The sequence below is a fragment of the Mauremys reevesii genome, linkage group 3 (genome assembly GCF_016161935.1).
Source record: "Mauremys reevesii isolate NIE-2019 linkage group 3, ASM1616193v1, whole genome shotgun sequence".
NCBI classification, from domain to species: Eukaryota; Metazoa; Chordata; order Testudines; family Geoemydidae; genus Mauremys; species Mauremys reevesii.
The window spans coordinates 164,962,955-164,977,166 of record NC_052625.1 but is presented as its reverse complement, the minus strand read 5'-3'; the positions used below and the strand labels follow the sequence as shown (position 1 = coordinate 164,977,166).

General features: G+C 46.7%; 1 protein-coding gene across 2 annotated transcripts; it reads right to left on the bottom strand.

The window, feature by feature from the left end:
• Positions 1 to 1,077: 1,077 nt before the first annotated feature.
• On the bottom strand, positions 1,078 to 9,371 carry LOC120400392 (glutathione S-transferase 3-like). 2 transcript variants are annotated; one of them, XM_039528870.1, is made up of 5 exons: positions 9,305 to 9,371; positions 7,987 to 8,119; positions 6,966 to 7,107; positions 6,180 to 6,311; positions 1,078 to 1,382 (listed from the first exon to the last, which is right to left on the bottom strand). In XM_039528870.1, exons 2-5 carry the CDS (start codon positions 8,088 to 8,090, stop codon positions 1,260 to 1,262), a joined length of 501 nt encoding a protein of 166 aa, XP_039384804.1. In that variant the 5' UTR covers positions 8,091 to 8,119; positions 9,305 to 9,371; the 3' UTR covers positions 1,078 to 1,259. The 2 variants fall into 2 exon arrangements, with proteins under 2 accessions (XP_039384804.1, XP_039384805.1); XM_039528871.1 differs by lacking the exon at positions 9,305 to 9,371 and having other exon boundaries at positions 7,982 to 8,047.
• Positions 9,372 to 14,212: the final 4,841 nt, after the last annotated feature.

Sequence of the window (14,212 nt, the reverse complement as noted above, 5' to 3'; positions counted from 1 at the left end):
TTGCTCTGGCAGGAGTTCTCCTCCCAATGGTACAAGTCCAGAGTCAGGATCAGTAATCCCCTGGAAATTTAGCTCCGGTTCTGGTGGGTCTGGCACTATTAAGAGGGCCTCTTGCTCCCACCAGGCTTTAAGCAGTTTGATGTGATAGATTTGTGTTTCCTTACATCTCCTGGGCTGGTGTATCTTGTAGTTAATGGTCCCCACCTTCCCCACCACTGTGCCATCAGCTTTGACTCCAACACTGGGAGGAGTAGCAGGACCCTATCCCCAGCTGCGAACTCTTTCAACTGGGCCCCTTTGTTGTAGGTGTGTTCTTGCTCGGCTCTCAGCAAGTTCTCCTGGGTGAATGCCCCTAGTCTCTCCAAGTCTTCCCACAAGCGAATCATGTACTAGACAATGCAAGAACTCCTCCCAGGTCTCTTGGAGGAGGTCCAGCACCCGAGGAGTTGATATCCATTCAAGTGTTCAAGCAGGGAAAATTCTGTTGAGGCTTGCAGTACCTCATGGATGGCGAATAGAAGGGGCAGAAGCAACTGGTTCCAATGTTGTGGGTCTCTGGCTATGAATTTCAGCAGTAACTCCTTCAGGTTTCGTTGAAGCCTTCTACCAGTCCATCCATTTGGGGGTGGTAGATGGACTTCTTCAAAACTTGATCTTTATAGGGACACACAGTTCTTTCATTACCTGGGATGTCTTATTAGTCCCCTGGTCCATTAGGACCTCCTTGGGTTTTCCTACCCATGCATACACCTTCAGCAGCTCAGGTGCCATATGGCTGGCCGTGGTTGATTGGAAAGGTATGACTTTGGGGTTTTGGCTTCCTAGCCTACAGGCACGTGGAATATTTGGCACTTTCCATATTTACCTTCTTGGGCCAGCGTTAGAGACCAGCATCAACCAATTTGCATTTGAGTGGAGGGTGGCAAGTAGTGTGAAGAATGTGTTCAGAACCCTGTAGAACCTGGTCCCCATTTCACACAAGACTTGCATCAAGACTAGACAGTGAAAAATAAACAGCAAGAGTAAGAAGTTTACTTCACAGGGAGACATTTATTTCATCTGAATACATTCTCTTCACAGATTACTACCTTTTGACTGAATGCCATACTTCAGTGCACATGCATTTATTTCCTGAACTGCTTCCTAATTCCTATTTTTTGGTACTCATATCATAACCAAAACACTTGATTTCTCTGAGCATTACATCTGTGTCTGCTAATGCTGAGTGAAAATCTTTATTGCTGTGATTTTAACTCTTTTTATAATTGCAAAACTTTATTCACAGTCTCTACAATTCTGTCATCAGGTTCGGTCCTCCTTTGGCTTCCAGGCTGCAGAAATTTCTTAATGGTAGGGAGGTTACTTATTCTTGCTTTAAAAGCCTATAATAAAGAGAATAGAGAAATAAAGAGTGAGGAGTCCTCCTGTCCCTTTAATCTGGCCTGATGCCTCCTCTCTTTTTTGAGTAAACAAAGATAGGAATCCATCAGGACTACAGGAGTCCCCTTTGGGACCCCAAAGATCATGTACCGATGTAGGCATCACTCCTGCAACTGCATCCATACAGAGGGATCCCTATAGTCCTGTGTAGCTACATTTACTTCAGTGGGGTTCCATGACATGCAAAGGTCCATCCAAGTGGATTCTGTTGCTCTACTGGGCTTATGCTCATATATTTCAGCTTTGAAGCCAATCATTTTATATAAAGTATTGTCAGCCCAGCAGAAAAACTTTGACCACCAAGCCATCTATGCAAAAGTAAAAAAGTTTTGAAACATAGTAGGCCCTGAATATAGATTTATATTTATTTTCAGGTTAATTCTGCTTAAATCCATTTCCTCTGAACTGTAGATTTGCATTTTATTGGGGCAACCTTATTGACATCATTTATCATAAATGTTAATGGATTGTGAAATTACACTGCCTGGTGGAGTCACTCTGGTTTTCAATATGCCATTTTCTAAAATATGCAATTAGATATAATAAAATACCAGTTTTGCTTAGCACTACACAGCTTTTCAAACCATTGATCTCCAAGCATTTTACAAAGATGAGTAAGTATTTTACAGATGGAGAAACTGAATGTGACAATTTGGAGATAGCGTGACACGCTGTATCTCAAAATAGCATCCTGTAACCCCCCATATTTATCATTTGTATATTGTTCTGATATTTCATAAAAAGCATGCCTGTAAGATATCATATGAAAGGTCATGATCTACTGAAACACATTGTTCTGTCCAAATATGTTTATCATTAGTGTGTATAAAGTTATGACACTGTGCTGTATGGTTGTTACTGAAATCTGCTGTAAATTTGCTAGTGACATACAAAGAATCCCTGTGCAGGTAGATATTGACCTCCCACTAATCAACTGTATTACTCAACTATGCAAGCACCGCACAATGGGAACTGCTCGATCACTGTGACTTGGGGATTGCTTGATCTCTGTGACTCAGCAAAACCCACGTGCCTGGGCTAGTGTCTGCCAGGCACATGGGCCAAGGGTATTGCAGCACTCTGTGCCTCAAAACAGCAACCTGGAACTCCCATATTCACTACTGTCATATAATTCTGATATGTTTTAAACAAAATATGCCTTGTGAGATATCATTTTAAAAGTCTTCATCTGCTGAACATTAATATCTTGTTGGATTATATGTGTTATCATTGTATGTGAAGTGATGAAGTTTTGCTATGTGTGTGTTACTGAAATACCCCTCTTCCCCGATATAACGCTGTCCTCGGGAGCCAAAAAAATCTTACCGCGTTATAGGTGAAACTGCATTATATCGAACTTGCTTTGATCTGCTGGAGTGCGCAGCCCCGCCCCCCCGGAGCACTGCCCTACCGTGTTATATCCGAATTCGTGTTATATCAGGTCGCTTTATATCAGGATAGAGGTGTATGTTGAGAAGTTGGGAACACCCACAATCAGCCTTTCATGTACAACAGTGGAGGAGCCAGACATGCTGATGGCCCATTAAAGGGAATCTACACTCCAAAGGGTCATCCCAGGAACTGTATACAAAGGAGACTTCTCAAAGATAGCACATAGACAACGGAGAATGCTTGACCAATGGAGGTGGACGGACCCCTATGTCACAAGCAAAGGCTCTTTCTAGCAAGCTGGAAGAAACTATAAAAGAAAGGGAGTGACATAATCACCTGGCCTCATTCCCCCCACAATTCCACACCTGGAAACAGGTCTGGAGGACAAAGACTGAAAGGGGGAAGGTGGGCAAGGAGCATTCCAACCCCAGAAGCAAGACAGCCAGGCCAATAAGATGTGAAGATCTGCCTGGCCTAAGGACCAAAGTCAGGTCTCACAGGGTGGTGAGATCAGGAGTATTGTGTTTGCTATTTTCCATAGATCTGTAACTGTCTTGTGCATCAGCAAGTCCTTTGCTAAGCTTATGTTCATTGCTTTACTGCCACATGGTCCATCAAGGGATCAACTAACATTTCTGAATCTCAGGGCCAGGGATGCCCCCTTCAGCTGCATCGAGGAACCAGTACTCACACCTGGTTAGTCTATCAGGCATCCTGTCTTATGACTGAGCAACTGAGCAAGTAGTAGCTCAGACTTCCTGTCTGAGAGCTGAGCAAATCAACAGTCTGTTGCTCAGGCCTCCTGGCCTAAGGGCTAGCGCTCATCCAGCCCCAAGTGTGGGGCCAGGGGCAGCGGGACCTGGGCATACCCTGCTTGACCAAGTCCCAGCCCAGGGCCCTAGAAGCGATGGGTGACGTGACACAGGATTGACGGGGGAAATGAGGTTGCTGTCTTGACTCCCAGCAACACAACAGGACCAATGTCTCTTATTCCTGGGCTACTTCCTACCACGCCTGGTGGGGCTGCTTCATGGCTGCTGGGCCCTAGTTCCCAGTCTCCTTGCCGGATGCTTCGCTCTCCTCTCCCTCATTGGGTTTTTCCATCTCCTGGGGCAGTGGTTTGCCTTCTCTCCAACTGGCTCTGGAGGGTCATTGCCCACCACAGCCAGTTGTGGGCACTGCAGGCTATTCGGCTCCCTCAGAAGGATGTCTGGCTCCTTCCCTGGTCTTGCCCCAACTGAGCTGCAGGGCCCTGCTTTTATACTTCCTGCGAGGGGGATGTGGTGGGGTTAGCTGAACCCAACAGGGTGAGCTAACCCTCTTTGCACTGGAAAGAGGCCACACCACTTAAAGTCGTCACGGTTAACATTGTTTCATTATGTTGCTGATCAATTAGAGAACATGCTCATTTAAAGTTGCACAATGCTCCCTTATAACGTTGTTTGGCAGCTGCCTGTTTTGTTCACAGCTTGAAGGAAGAACAGCCTGTTGGAGCTAGCAGGTGGGGGCTTGGAACCAGGGTGGGCCGACAGCCCCCCATCAGCTCCCCGCTCTCCTGAGTTCTCTGTGTGGCAGCCACTGAGCAGGCTATCAATTGCCAGGCAGTTCAGCAGTCCCTCCCCCCACTGCCATCTGCTGCTCCTGCCCTCTGTCTTGGAGCGGCTCCTGGGAGCCTCCTGCTTGCTGTGCAATGGGTGGGGGAGAAAGAGGGGTGCTAATGTTAAGGTGTCCCCCTTCCTCAGCTCCTGCTCCCCGCTCCTGCCCCCCATCTCCATGGGGGGGGGAGTGGGACAATATGACAGGGCTCAGGACAGAGGGAGCTTGCTAGCAGCAGCTGCTGTCTCAACTTGCTCATCTACTTAAAAAGGCAGTGTACTTAGAGTAGGGTTAAGGTACTTAAAGGGGCAATGTGTGTGTCTCTGTCTGTCTCTCTCTGCCATGCTGTCTCCCCTCCCTCCATTCGTGCTGCCTTGTAGAGTGTGAGGCTACATTAACCAGGGCCGGCTCCAGACCCCAGCGCGCCAAGCGCGCGTTTGGGGCGGCATTTTGCCGGCAGGGCGGCAGGCGGTTCTGGAGGACCTTCCGCAGTCATGCCTGCGGGAGGTCCACCGGAGCCGCGGGACCAGCGGACCCTCCGCAGACACGTCTGCAGGAGGTCCACTGGAGCCGCGGGACCGGCAACCGCCAGAGCGCCCCCCGCAGCGTGCCGCCCTGCTTGGGGTGGCGAAATTATTAGAGCCGCCCCTGACATTAACAACATGTTAACCCTCGAGGGCTCAGCCGAGTACTAGTTCATCGTTTAGCAGTAAGGCGTCCCCTGGGAAATAACCTACCCTCTTCCACCCACTGACTTCACCACCTCAACCAAGCTTCACAATCATCACTGCTGTGTACAGTATTAAATGCGTGTGACTATATATATATAATATAGTCTTTTGTCTGACAAAAAAAATTTCCCTGGAACTTAACCCCCGCATTTACATTAATTTTTATGGGGAAATTAGATTCGCTAAACATCGTTTCGCTTAAAGTATCATTTTTCAGGAACATAACTACAACATTAAGTGAGGAGTTACTGTATCAAATCTGCTCCCACAGACACATGGATTCTGGAGGGAATGTGTCTAAGTAACTGGGGGGCTTGGAAGAGCAGTGGCACTGATTCTAGGATCTAGGTGGCCAAACTGTGGGGGTCCCACTGCCCAAGAAGGGTGTCAGACATGGGGTGTGCCCCTGAGAGACTGAAAGCCAGGATCAGTGCTCAATCACTACACAGACCTAGAGGTCTTGGAAGCACATGGGATTCATCAGTCAGATCCAATCACAACAGACTGATGTCCATCCAAAGAGTGGGTCTCAGGCAGGTTGTGATGCTGATGCTCAAACAGACGAACACATGACTTACCCAAGGACACAGTGTGGTAGATTTGGGAATAGACACAAGGTCTTCTGAATCTGATGCCCATGCATCTTTGTAGGGAGATAGAAGGGGCTTAGGATAGTATACTGTGTACTTGGGTGCACACTGTAATCTGTGAGGGGACTGATATCTGGGGTGAGGGCAGGCATACTGCTCAAAGTGCAGGTAACTGCATTCTTAGTTATGGTGGAGATAAGTTACCAGGGTGCAATTCAGAATTGCCAGGCCAGGGATCAGACCTCATTGCCTCTTACAAGCAGCACTGCTGAGTTTAATATTGCATTACAATTTGTGAAATGTGTGTAAATTATTGTGCTAAATAAATAGCCATATTAAAACTGAAAGCATGGCATATCACTGCTCAATGGGCATCTTGGAAGTCTGTGTGTGTGTCATATTACTTGTTGATCTGCCCACCTAAAATTACCTGTAATAGAGGAAATTCTGAGAGAGCAGTTGGCTCATACTCTTCAATCATTAAAATGGATTCAAGTACTTGTACGTCTGCCCTGCTGAGCTGGTTGCCAACAAGAAAATCTTGTCCATGATCTTTTAAAACCTATATATGAGAAAAAATATATTTTGGGGCACAAATAGACCACATATTGGATAAATACAAAGCACTAAACAGTCTGACATTTTTCAAAGCAAATTCATTTAACATCTGTTTCATTTGGGAAAATTATATATATAAACCAGGACAGCAAAACTACCATACTAGTGGCATTGAGACAATCCATCAGTCTTTATATGGGTCCCTTTTCCACAAAAAGATCCATATGAATGAGCTACTGCATTCGTGCAGAGCCCCACTGAAACCAACATCGGACTGAAGCCAATGGGACTATGTGCAGGAATAGGGGTCCATCCATACAGACCCAGTTTCAGGACTGGGGCCCAAGTCATCATGCAGAAGAAAAGGCACCTCACTCCCTCATGAGACAGAGAACAGTCATATGAATATACATGGCTGAAGACAGGTGGAAGACATCAAGGCCATTGCAACTACTTTTTGTCCTTCTTTTCTCCTCTTTGTTCAATAGTTTATGGCCCCATTTTACAGATGGGGAAACAGCAGCAGAGAGAGATGCCTAAGAGAACACTTGATGTTTTTAAAAAAATAGGATCTAATGTAAAAAACATAAACTCACATTCCCCCCCCCATTTCCCACCCTCTGTCCAACTATTGCAATGTCCTGTAGCTGCCATATACCTTCTCATACACTGGGAAGTATCTGTTGGTTGCTCTCTGAATCATTAAGGCAAAATTCTTCTCCTTTTCCTCAGGAGATGAGAAAGGGTAAAGCATGATCATTTCATTCAGGTCCATTGTTCCTTCAACATACATATCAATCCTGCCATAAAAATGGTAATTGAAGAAATTTCAATGATTAATTTACTAAGTTATTCTACTGCATGATGCTACAATGCCTTTATTTGAAGGCCATACCCAAGCAGCAGAGCGTCTGTCATCTGGGGAGTGAATCTCTGCCTGCAAGGGAGTGAGGGCGTGGGAGCGGAATGGCAAAGCTCAGATTTTTTAAATGAGCTTTCCCAAACTAAATAAATTTTTAAAAATTGTGTGGAAAGGGAGAGAGAGATTCTGAAGGTTGAATATCCTTGTTTAAAAGAATAATCACAAAACCTGCCCCAATACAGTAGTAATGAGCTCAAAAAAAACAAACAAAAACTGGTGGATAGAGGCTACAGCCCTAGGTCTGCCACTCATTGTGTGTGAGTGCACTGGTCCATCTTCTTCGAGCTCATGAAGTAAATGGAGCCCTGCCTGGGCTCAGAAGTCTGCCCACAGGTCCTAATCCTGCAATCAGAAAATCACTTCAGTTTAGCTGCTCTAACTTTTCTATCATCATTTTGGAAATGGCTGGAAGGGGATGTGACAGGCCTCCACTGAACAGGCACATAATAACAGAAATGGTTCACTTTAGAGGAGGGAGTAAAAGTTATTTGTATATTGATAGATTTCCAGAGGAATGGCAAGTTAGATGGTCCAGTTCAGAAAAGATCCTATCAGAAATCATCCTGCATCTAAAGACTAAATCAAATATATAAAAAAGATAATTGGAAGGATGATTTCATTTCCATAGAAATGAGAGAGTCCTCATTTTTGTTAATTTGAATACAAAGTTTTCATTTCATTTTCAAATAAGTATTTTTCATTTTATCTAAAGCAGCTTTTAAAAAATACTATGGTACAGTCTGTTACGGTACAGTACAGTGCTCTCTCCTTCATGTCCTTCCCATAGAGGTTGTGTTTCCCTGCTATGTAGTTGAGAATGGCTCTGGTCTGCACCAACTTCATCTCATCGATTTCTACCATGGGCACTTGTTGAAACAGCAGGGATCCATCTTTGGAAAGGAAAAGAAATTGAGTCATTTAGTTCCTGTAAATTGTCTGATCATTGCCCTCGGATTGAGATAAATGACATTTCTTCAGCTGCCACTTAGACCATTGTCTTGGAGTGTATTGATCCCTGAACCTAAAATTCTACAGAATTTTTCAGACACATAAAATGCATGCCAGTGCTAGCTTTTGCATTTGACTCTATCAGAAAAGCATCAGTAAGGGATATAAACACCTGTGTAGCCACACAGCTACCAACCAGCAGCATGTCTTGAAATTGAGATACTTAACTTATTTTTTCTGAAGTCACCTTCCACATACTCTGACTAAACTGCTTCCAAATCAAAGCTTCTTTTTTGTGACAGAAGAATAGGAATGTCATGTTGTAAAATGCACATTTTTCACCTAATCACTCCCTTGCAGAGTTTAATCTATAACTATCCCCTAACTCTCTTTTAAAGATTCACCATAAGAGATGCAGATGTGATTCGGTTAACTGTGGGGCCCCCATCAAGTTATAAGGAGACCTATATATTTATATATACATTTAATATAAGACAGATGTGTCCTACAAAACATAGAACATTATGTTGTGAGAGTGCCACTAAATAACAACACTTTGCAATGTGACAGTGCTATACTATTGTGTCTATAGCAGTGGTGGGCAACCTGCGGCCCGCAGGCTGCATGCAGCCTGTCAGGGTAATCTGCTGTTAGACCGCCAGACAGTTTGCATGGCCGCCTGCAGCTCCCAGTGGCTGCGGTTCGCCGTTCCCAGCCAATGGGAGCTGCGGGAAGTGGCCCGGGCTGCAGGGACGTGCTAGCTGCAGCGTCCCGCAGCTCCCATTGGCCAGGAACGGCGAACTGCAGCCACTGGGAAATGCGGGCGGCCGTGCAAATGTAAACAAACTATCTGATGGCCTGCCAGTGGATTACTCTGACAGGCCGTGTGCGGTCTGCGGACCGCAGATTACCCACCACTGGTCTATAGTATATCTATGCTGCTTATTTGAGCCCTTAAAACCAGCTCTGGTTTTGGATATGTAGATCCGCACTTTTGCAGGACAGCAAAATAGTAGTGGATCAAATGTGTGACACAGAATCTGCTTGTCAGCCCTTCCAACTCCAACTATATGACTCCAGAGAGCAGAACCTAAGAGGATAATTTAGCTGTTATTCTGCAGGCTTACCCTGAAGTAATTTTTCATATTGTTCTCTTGTTTCCAAATATTCAGCTTCTTCAAACTGGAAAACAAAGGGACAAGAGGAACTAGATAGCTATATCTCAGAAATCATAAGTGAAGATTTTAGTTAGGGGATATTTGCTTAATAGCTTCTCATAAAGGGGTTAATATAGGAGGCACATCCCAAAATATCCAACATGAGAAGAGAAGGATCTAATGAGGCAGTGAATGACCTAAATAAAAGTTTGTGCTGCTATTACTCTGTATCCCACCTGATCTCATCAGGTTCATTACCTCAAACTCAAAGATGGCTAAGATCCCCTTGGAAGCACAGAACAATTCATGGGAGTCAGGGATCATAAGAATGTTTGACACTGTCAGTACAATCCCTGCAGTTATACTCAGGGGCGGCTCTAGGCACCAGCAAAACAAGCTGGTGCCTAGGGCGGCAAAATCTAGGGGGCGTCCCCTGCTGCCGGAGGCAGGCGGTAGGCTCGGCCGGCGGACCTGTCGCAGTCATGCCTGCGGGAGGTGCACTGGCCCCGGGACGAGCGGACCTGCCGCAGGCATGACTGCGGAGGGGGCGCTCGTCCCGCGGCTCGGCTGGACCTCCCACAGGAACGACTGCGGCAGCTCAAGCGGAGCCGCCGCAGCCGCGGGAGGTCCAGCCGAGCCGCGGGACGAGCGCCCCCTCCGCAGTCATGTCCGCGGGAGGTCCGCTGCTTCCGCGGCTCCGGGGCGCCTCCCGCGCATCACTGCTTGGGGCGGCCAAAAAGCTAGAGCCGCCCCTGGTTATACTGTGCAGCTAAACACTTCAGGGGTCTGTTAGCATAAAAACTGATGGCAAGTGGTACCAGTGTTTCAGCAGCAGCCATCCAAGTCTCTTTTCTGTTATCATGTTTAACAGATAGACGAACATATTTCTGTGTAAGAATTTTTCACAAGCTTACTTGGAAACTAATATCCGCTAACATCCAGTTATGTAAGCCTTGCTGGGTGCTGTTAGCACAGTGACTAAGGGGAAAGTGTGGAAAGCAGAATGTACACTAAACTACTCCTAGGGGAATTCTGCACCAAAAATATAAAAATTCTGTGCACAATATTTTAAAATTCAGCATATTTTGCCAAAATAATGCAATATAATCACTCTGGTTTCAATTATTTTGGTAATTTATTTAAACTACAATACAATGGATGAAGAATGGGAGTAGGGAGCATTGGAGGAAATCCCCAACCCCCCCTTTCCTAATAGTAATGTAGCTAGGTTTGACCCTTTATTTCTAGTTATTAGTCAACTAATATATGCAGCCATATGCTCAGTGTTACATCATAGGCAACTGAAGAGCAAGTGAGGACTGGGGAATCAAACTCACAATTTATATTGGCTACTGACCATCTCCAGAAAGATTTGATAGGAATTTTTTTCAATCCAAAAATTTAGACCAGTTTTAATCACTAAAGCACCATAAGCATTTATAAGGCCACACTGTCCTTTACACTGCTTTGGCAATGTAAAGGAGCCTTCAAACTTTTAAACCTGTTTTATACTTGTGGGGGAATTCACAAAGACAGTGGGAACAATTCACTAAGCAGGCAGGCTGCTACATTCTGCTCTGCCTGAGGGGACAGAGCCTGCCCCATGTCTACCTCCTTAGAAACACCCCAAAGCTCTGCCCCTCCACACCGAGTGTGCTGCAATAGCGTGCGAGAGGGCCAGAGTCTCTCTCTCTCACACACACAAATGGCTGGCTGGTGGTGATTTACATCTAAACCGGCTGTTCTGGGCACCCAAACCAACCTGCGTGCGCTGCTGGGGCGGGGCACGTGACCACTCTTGTGGCTTCCCTTTGCTTCCCCATCAGAAGTCATTTTTCTGCAGGGAAGCAAAGAAATCTGTGGGAGACATGAATTCTGGGCACGTGCAGTGACACAAAATTCCCCCAGGAGTACTAAGCCCCAGGTTTTTCCTCCTTATGGGACAAATATGACCTTGTAGCTAGGGCCCAGGAATAAGAGTTGGGAGATTTGTATTCTACTGGCTCTGGCAGAAACATCCTGTATGATCTCAGGCAAGTGATTAGGAAACGGTGATACAGGGTATATCTACACTGCAAAAAATCCCTCTGTCAGTGAGTCTCAGAGCTCAGGTCAACTGCCTCAGGCTCGGGGGGCTCATGCTGCAGGGCTTAATATAGCAGTGTAGACATTCCTGCTTGGGCTGTAACCTTGGGCTCTGAAACTTGGCGAGGGAGGAGGGTCTTGGAGCCCAGACTACACCCTGCGCCTGAATGTCTACGCTGCTATTTTTAGCCCCCTAGCACGATCCCTTCAAGCTTGAGTCATTTACCTGGGCTCTGAGACTTCCTGCCATGGGTTTCGTTTTTGCTGTGTATACATACCCAATGATGCTTGCCTACCAACCTGACTGTTCTGGGAGTCTGGATTTGCTGATGTTTGTGAAGCACTTTGAGATCCTTGGGTGGAGGGTGCTCTAGAACAGGGATTCCCAAACTTTTTCCCTGAGGCTCACTTCTACAGCTGCAGTATGTACTGTGGCCTACTATTAACACGCGACTGTCAGGGAGAGAGGCCCCGTGAGAGATGTGTGCCTTCTTCAGCTGCCTTCTGAGTGCCTTGAGCTGGTCACCTGGCACCCGCTGCCCAGGAACAAGGGAAGGGCTCGCAGGCTGCCAGTGCTGGGCAGAGGCAGGCACTTGGGTCAGGCCCAGCCATCACCTTCGTGGTCTCAATCACAGCGTTGTCCAGGCAGAAACAGAGCGGCACTGCTGAGCCCCCGATTGCGGGAATGGACACAAACCTTCCAGCCTCCTTTAGTCACCCTGGAAGCTGCCCCCCCTGGGACTCCTGCCCCATCCAACCCCCCGTTCCCTGTCCCCTGATGGCCCCTACCCCATCCACCCCTCCCTGTCCCCTGACTGCCTCCCTCCTCTCATTCCTGACTGCCCCCCCCGGGACCCCTGCCCCATCCAATCACCCCTTCTCCCTGACTGCCCCCCGCCGCCCCATCCAACCCCTCCTCTCATTCCTGACTGCCCCCCTGGGACTCCTGCCCCCATTCAATCCCCTCATTCCCCACCCTCTGACTTGACTGATCCCTATCCACACCTCCGCCCCCGACCACCTCCCCCAATGCCCCCTGCTCCCTGTCCCCTTACCACACTGCCTGGAGCACCAGTGGCTGGCGGCGCTACAGCCGCACCACCCAGAGCACCAGGATAGGCAGCTGTGCTGCCCAACTGGAGCCAGCCATGCCACTGCGCAGCACAGAGCACTGGGTCAGGCCGCGGCTCTGCAGCTGCACTGCCCAGCAAGAGCTCACAGCCCTGCCGCCCAGAGCATTGTGCGATACCCCTTTGTTCTACTTTCTGCTTTTTTTAATTCCCCTTTTAATTTCTTCCTCATTTTCTCTCTCCTTCCCTTGTTCTCTAAATTCTTTTGTAATATTAACATTAAGCATTAACTCTTGTAACATTATGTAAAAAAGAAAACCCTTTTGTGGTATATTGTGCCAGACTTCTTTGTGACGACAAAGCTTTTTGAATTGTATTTTAAAATGAGGCTGTTTGAATCTGCACATCACACGATTCTACAGCGATAAAGCTATATTTTTTAAATGTACAAATGAAATACTGCTAAGATCTTGTGCAAGAATTGGAAAAACAGGCTCACAAAATAAAAATGAGATTTTGCACAGAAAACTTTGAAAATCAAATTCACTCATGGGCCATAATTTAAAGAGAGATAATATTAGCAATTACATTTCGATCTATTTCTGAACATGTCAGAAAGTCTGTGAATCCAAAGATTGTCAAAGTAATTCCACTTGCATATTAAAAAATCCATCACTTTTGATATTTTCTCTGAAAATCTCTTTTCTCCCTTCTATATTCCACTTAATTTCTCTCTCTCCCTTTGCAATTATTCTGAATTTCCAACTGTGCTATTTCACTCCTAAAGCATTTTAGGATACAGCTTGTATAAAATGTGCTCTACAAAGCAGGGGCTCAGTGCAAACACTTCAATGCACATAATCTCATTACAAGGCTCAGAACCCTCTGCCCAACCCCTTGTCCCACCTGCCCACACACAACATTCCAGGCTCAGAAACCTCCTTCATGATGACTCCTTGTTGCTTGTTAGAGGGCCTGGAGAAGCAGGGGCAGAAAGCTGAAAGCATGACATAGAACTTTACATTGGTCGGTATGTAGTATTCCCTGTTTTGTGCTTTTCCCTTGTCAGCAGTCTGTGCACTGCAGAACCAGGAAACCCCAGTGGCAGCTGGGTATTCTGCAAGCCTGCGGGGGCTGGAACAGTTTCAGTCCCATTGGGAATCCTCCAGTGGTAGTAGGAGACACGGCACTCTGAGGTGCATCAGCCCCAGTGCAGCTCACTTACCGTATTGCCAGCTCAGGTGATTTTATAATGAGTCTTGTGATATTCGGTATTTGTCTTAAAGCCCCAGCTCTGAAGTCAGGTAATTATGTGAGAGTCTCAGCTCTCATTTACAAAATCCAAGAAAACGGAAAATAAAACAAGCCCCCACCGACCCCCCGCCAGCTGAACCAACAAAACAATGGTAAGTTTCCTCGTGGGTGTAGAAAAAAGCTTGAGAAGATGAACCCATGCCAGGATGGCCTGCTGTGCTGTAGAAGTATTCACCCAGAGTGGGGCTCTCCCTCTGCTGCCCTCCCTCAGAAGTTCTGCTGGTTAGGAAAAGCTTTAATTCCACCGAGGGCTCCACAGAAGTGTCAGGAGATGGGCTAAATCAGAACATCCCATGCTGCCTACATTTGGGGCTACCCTGACCCCGTGTGCCCTGGGTGAAGGCCGCTGCTTTGCAAGGCCACTACCTCTTCCCCGCTCCTTGGATTGTGTGTCCCCAGGAAGGCACTA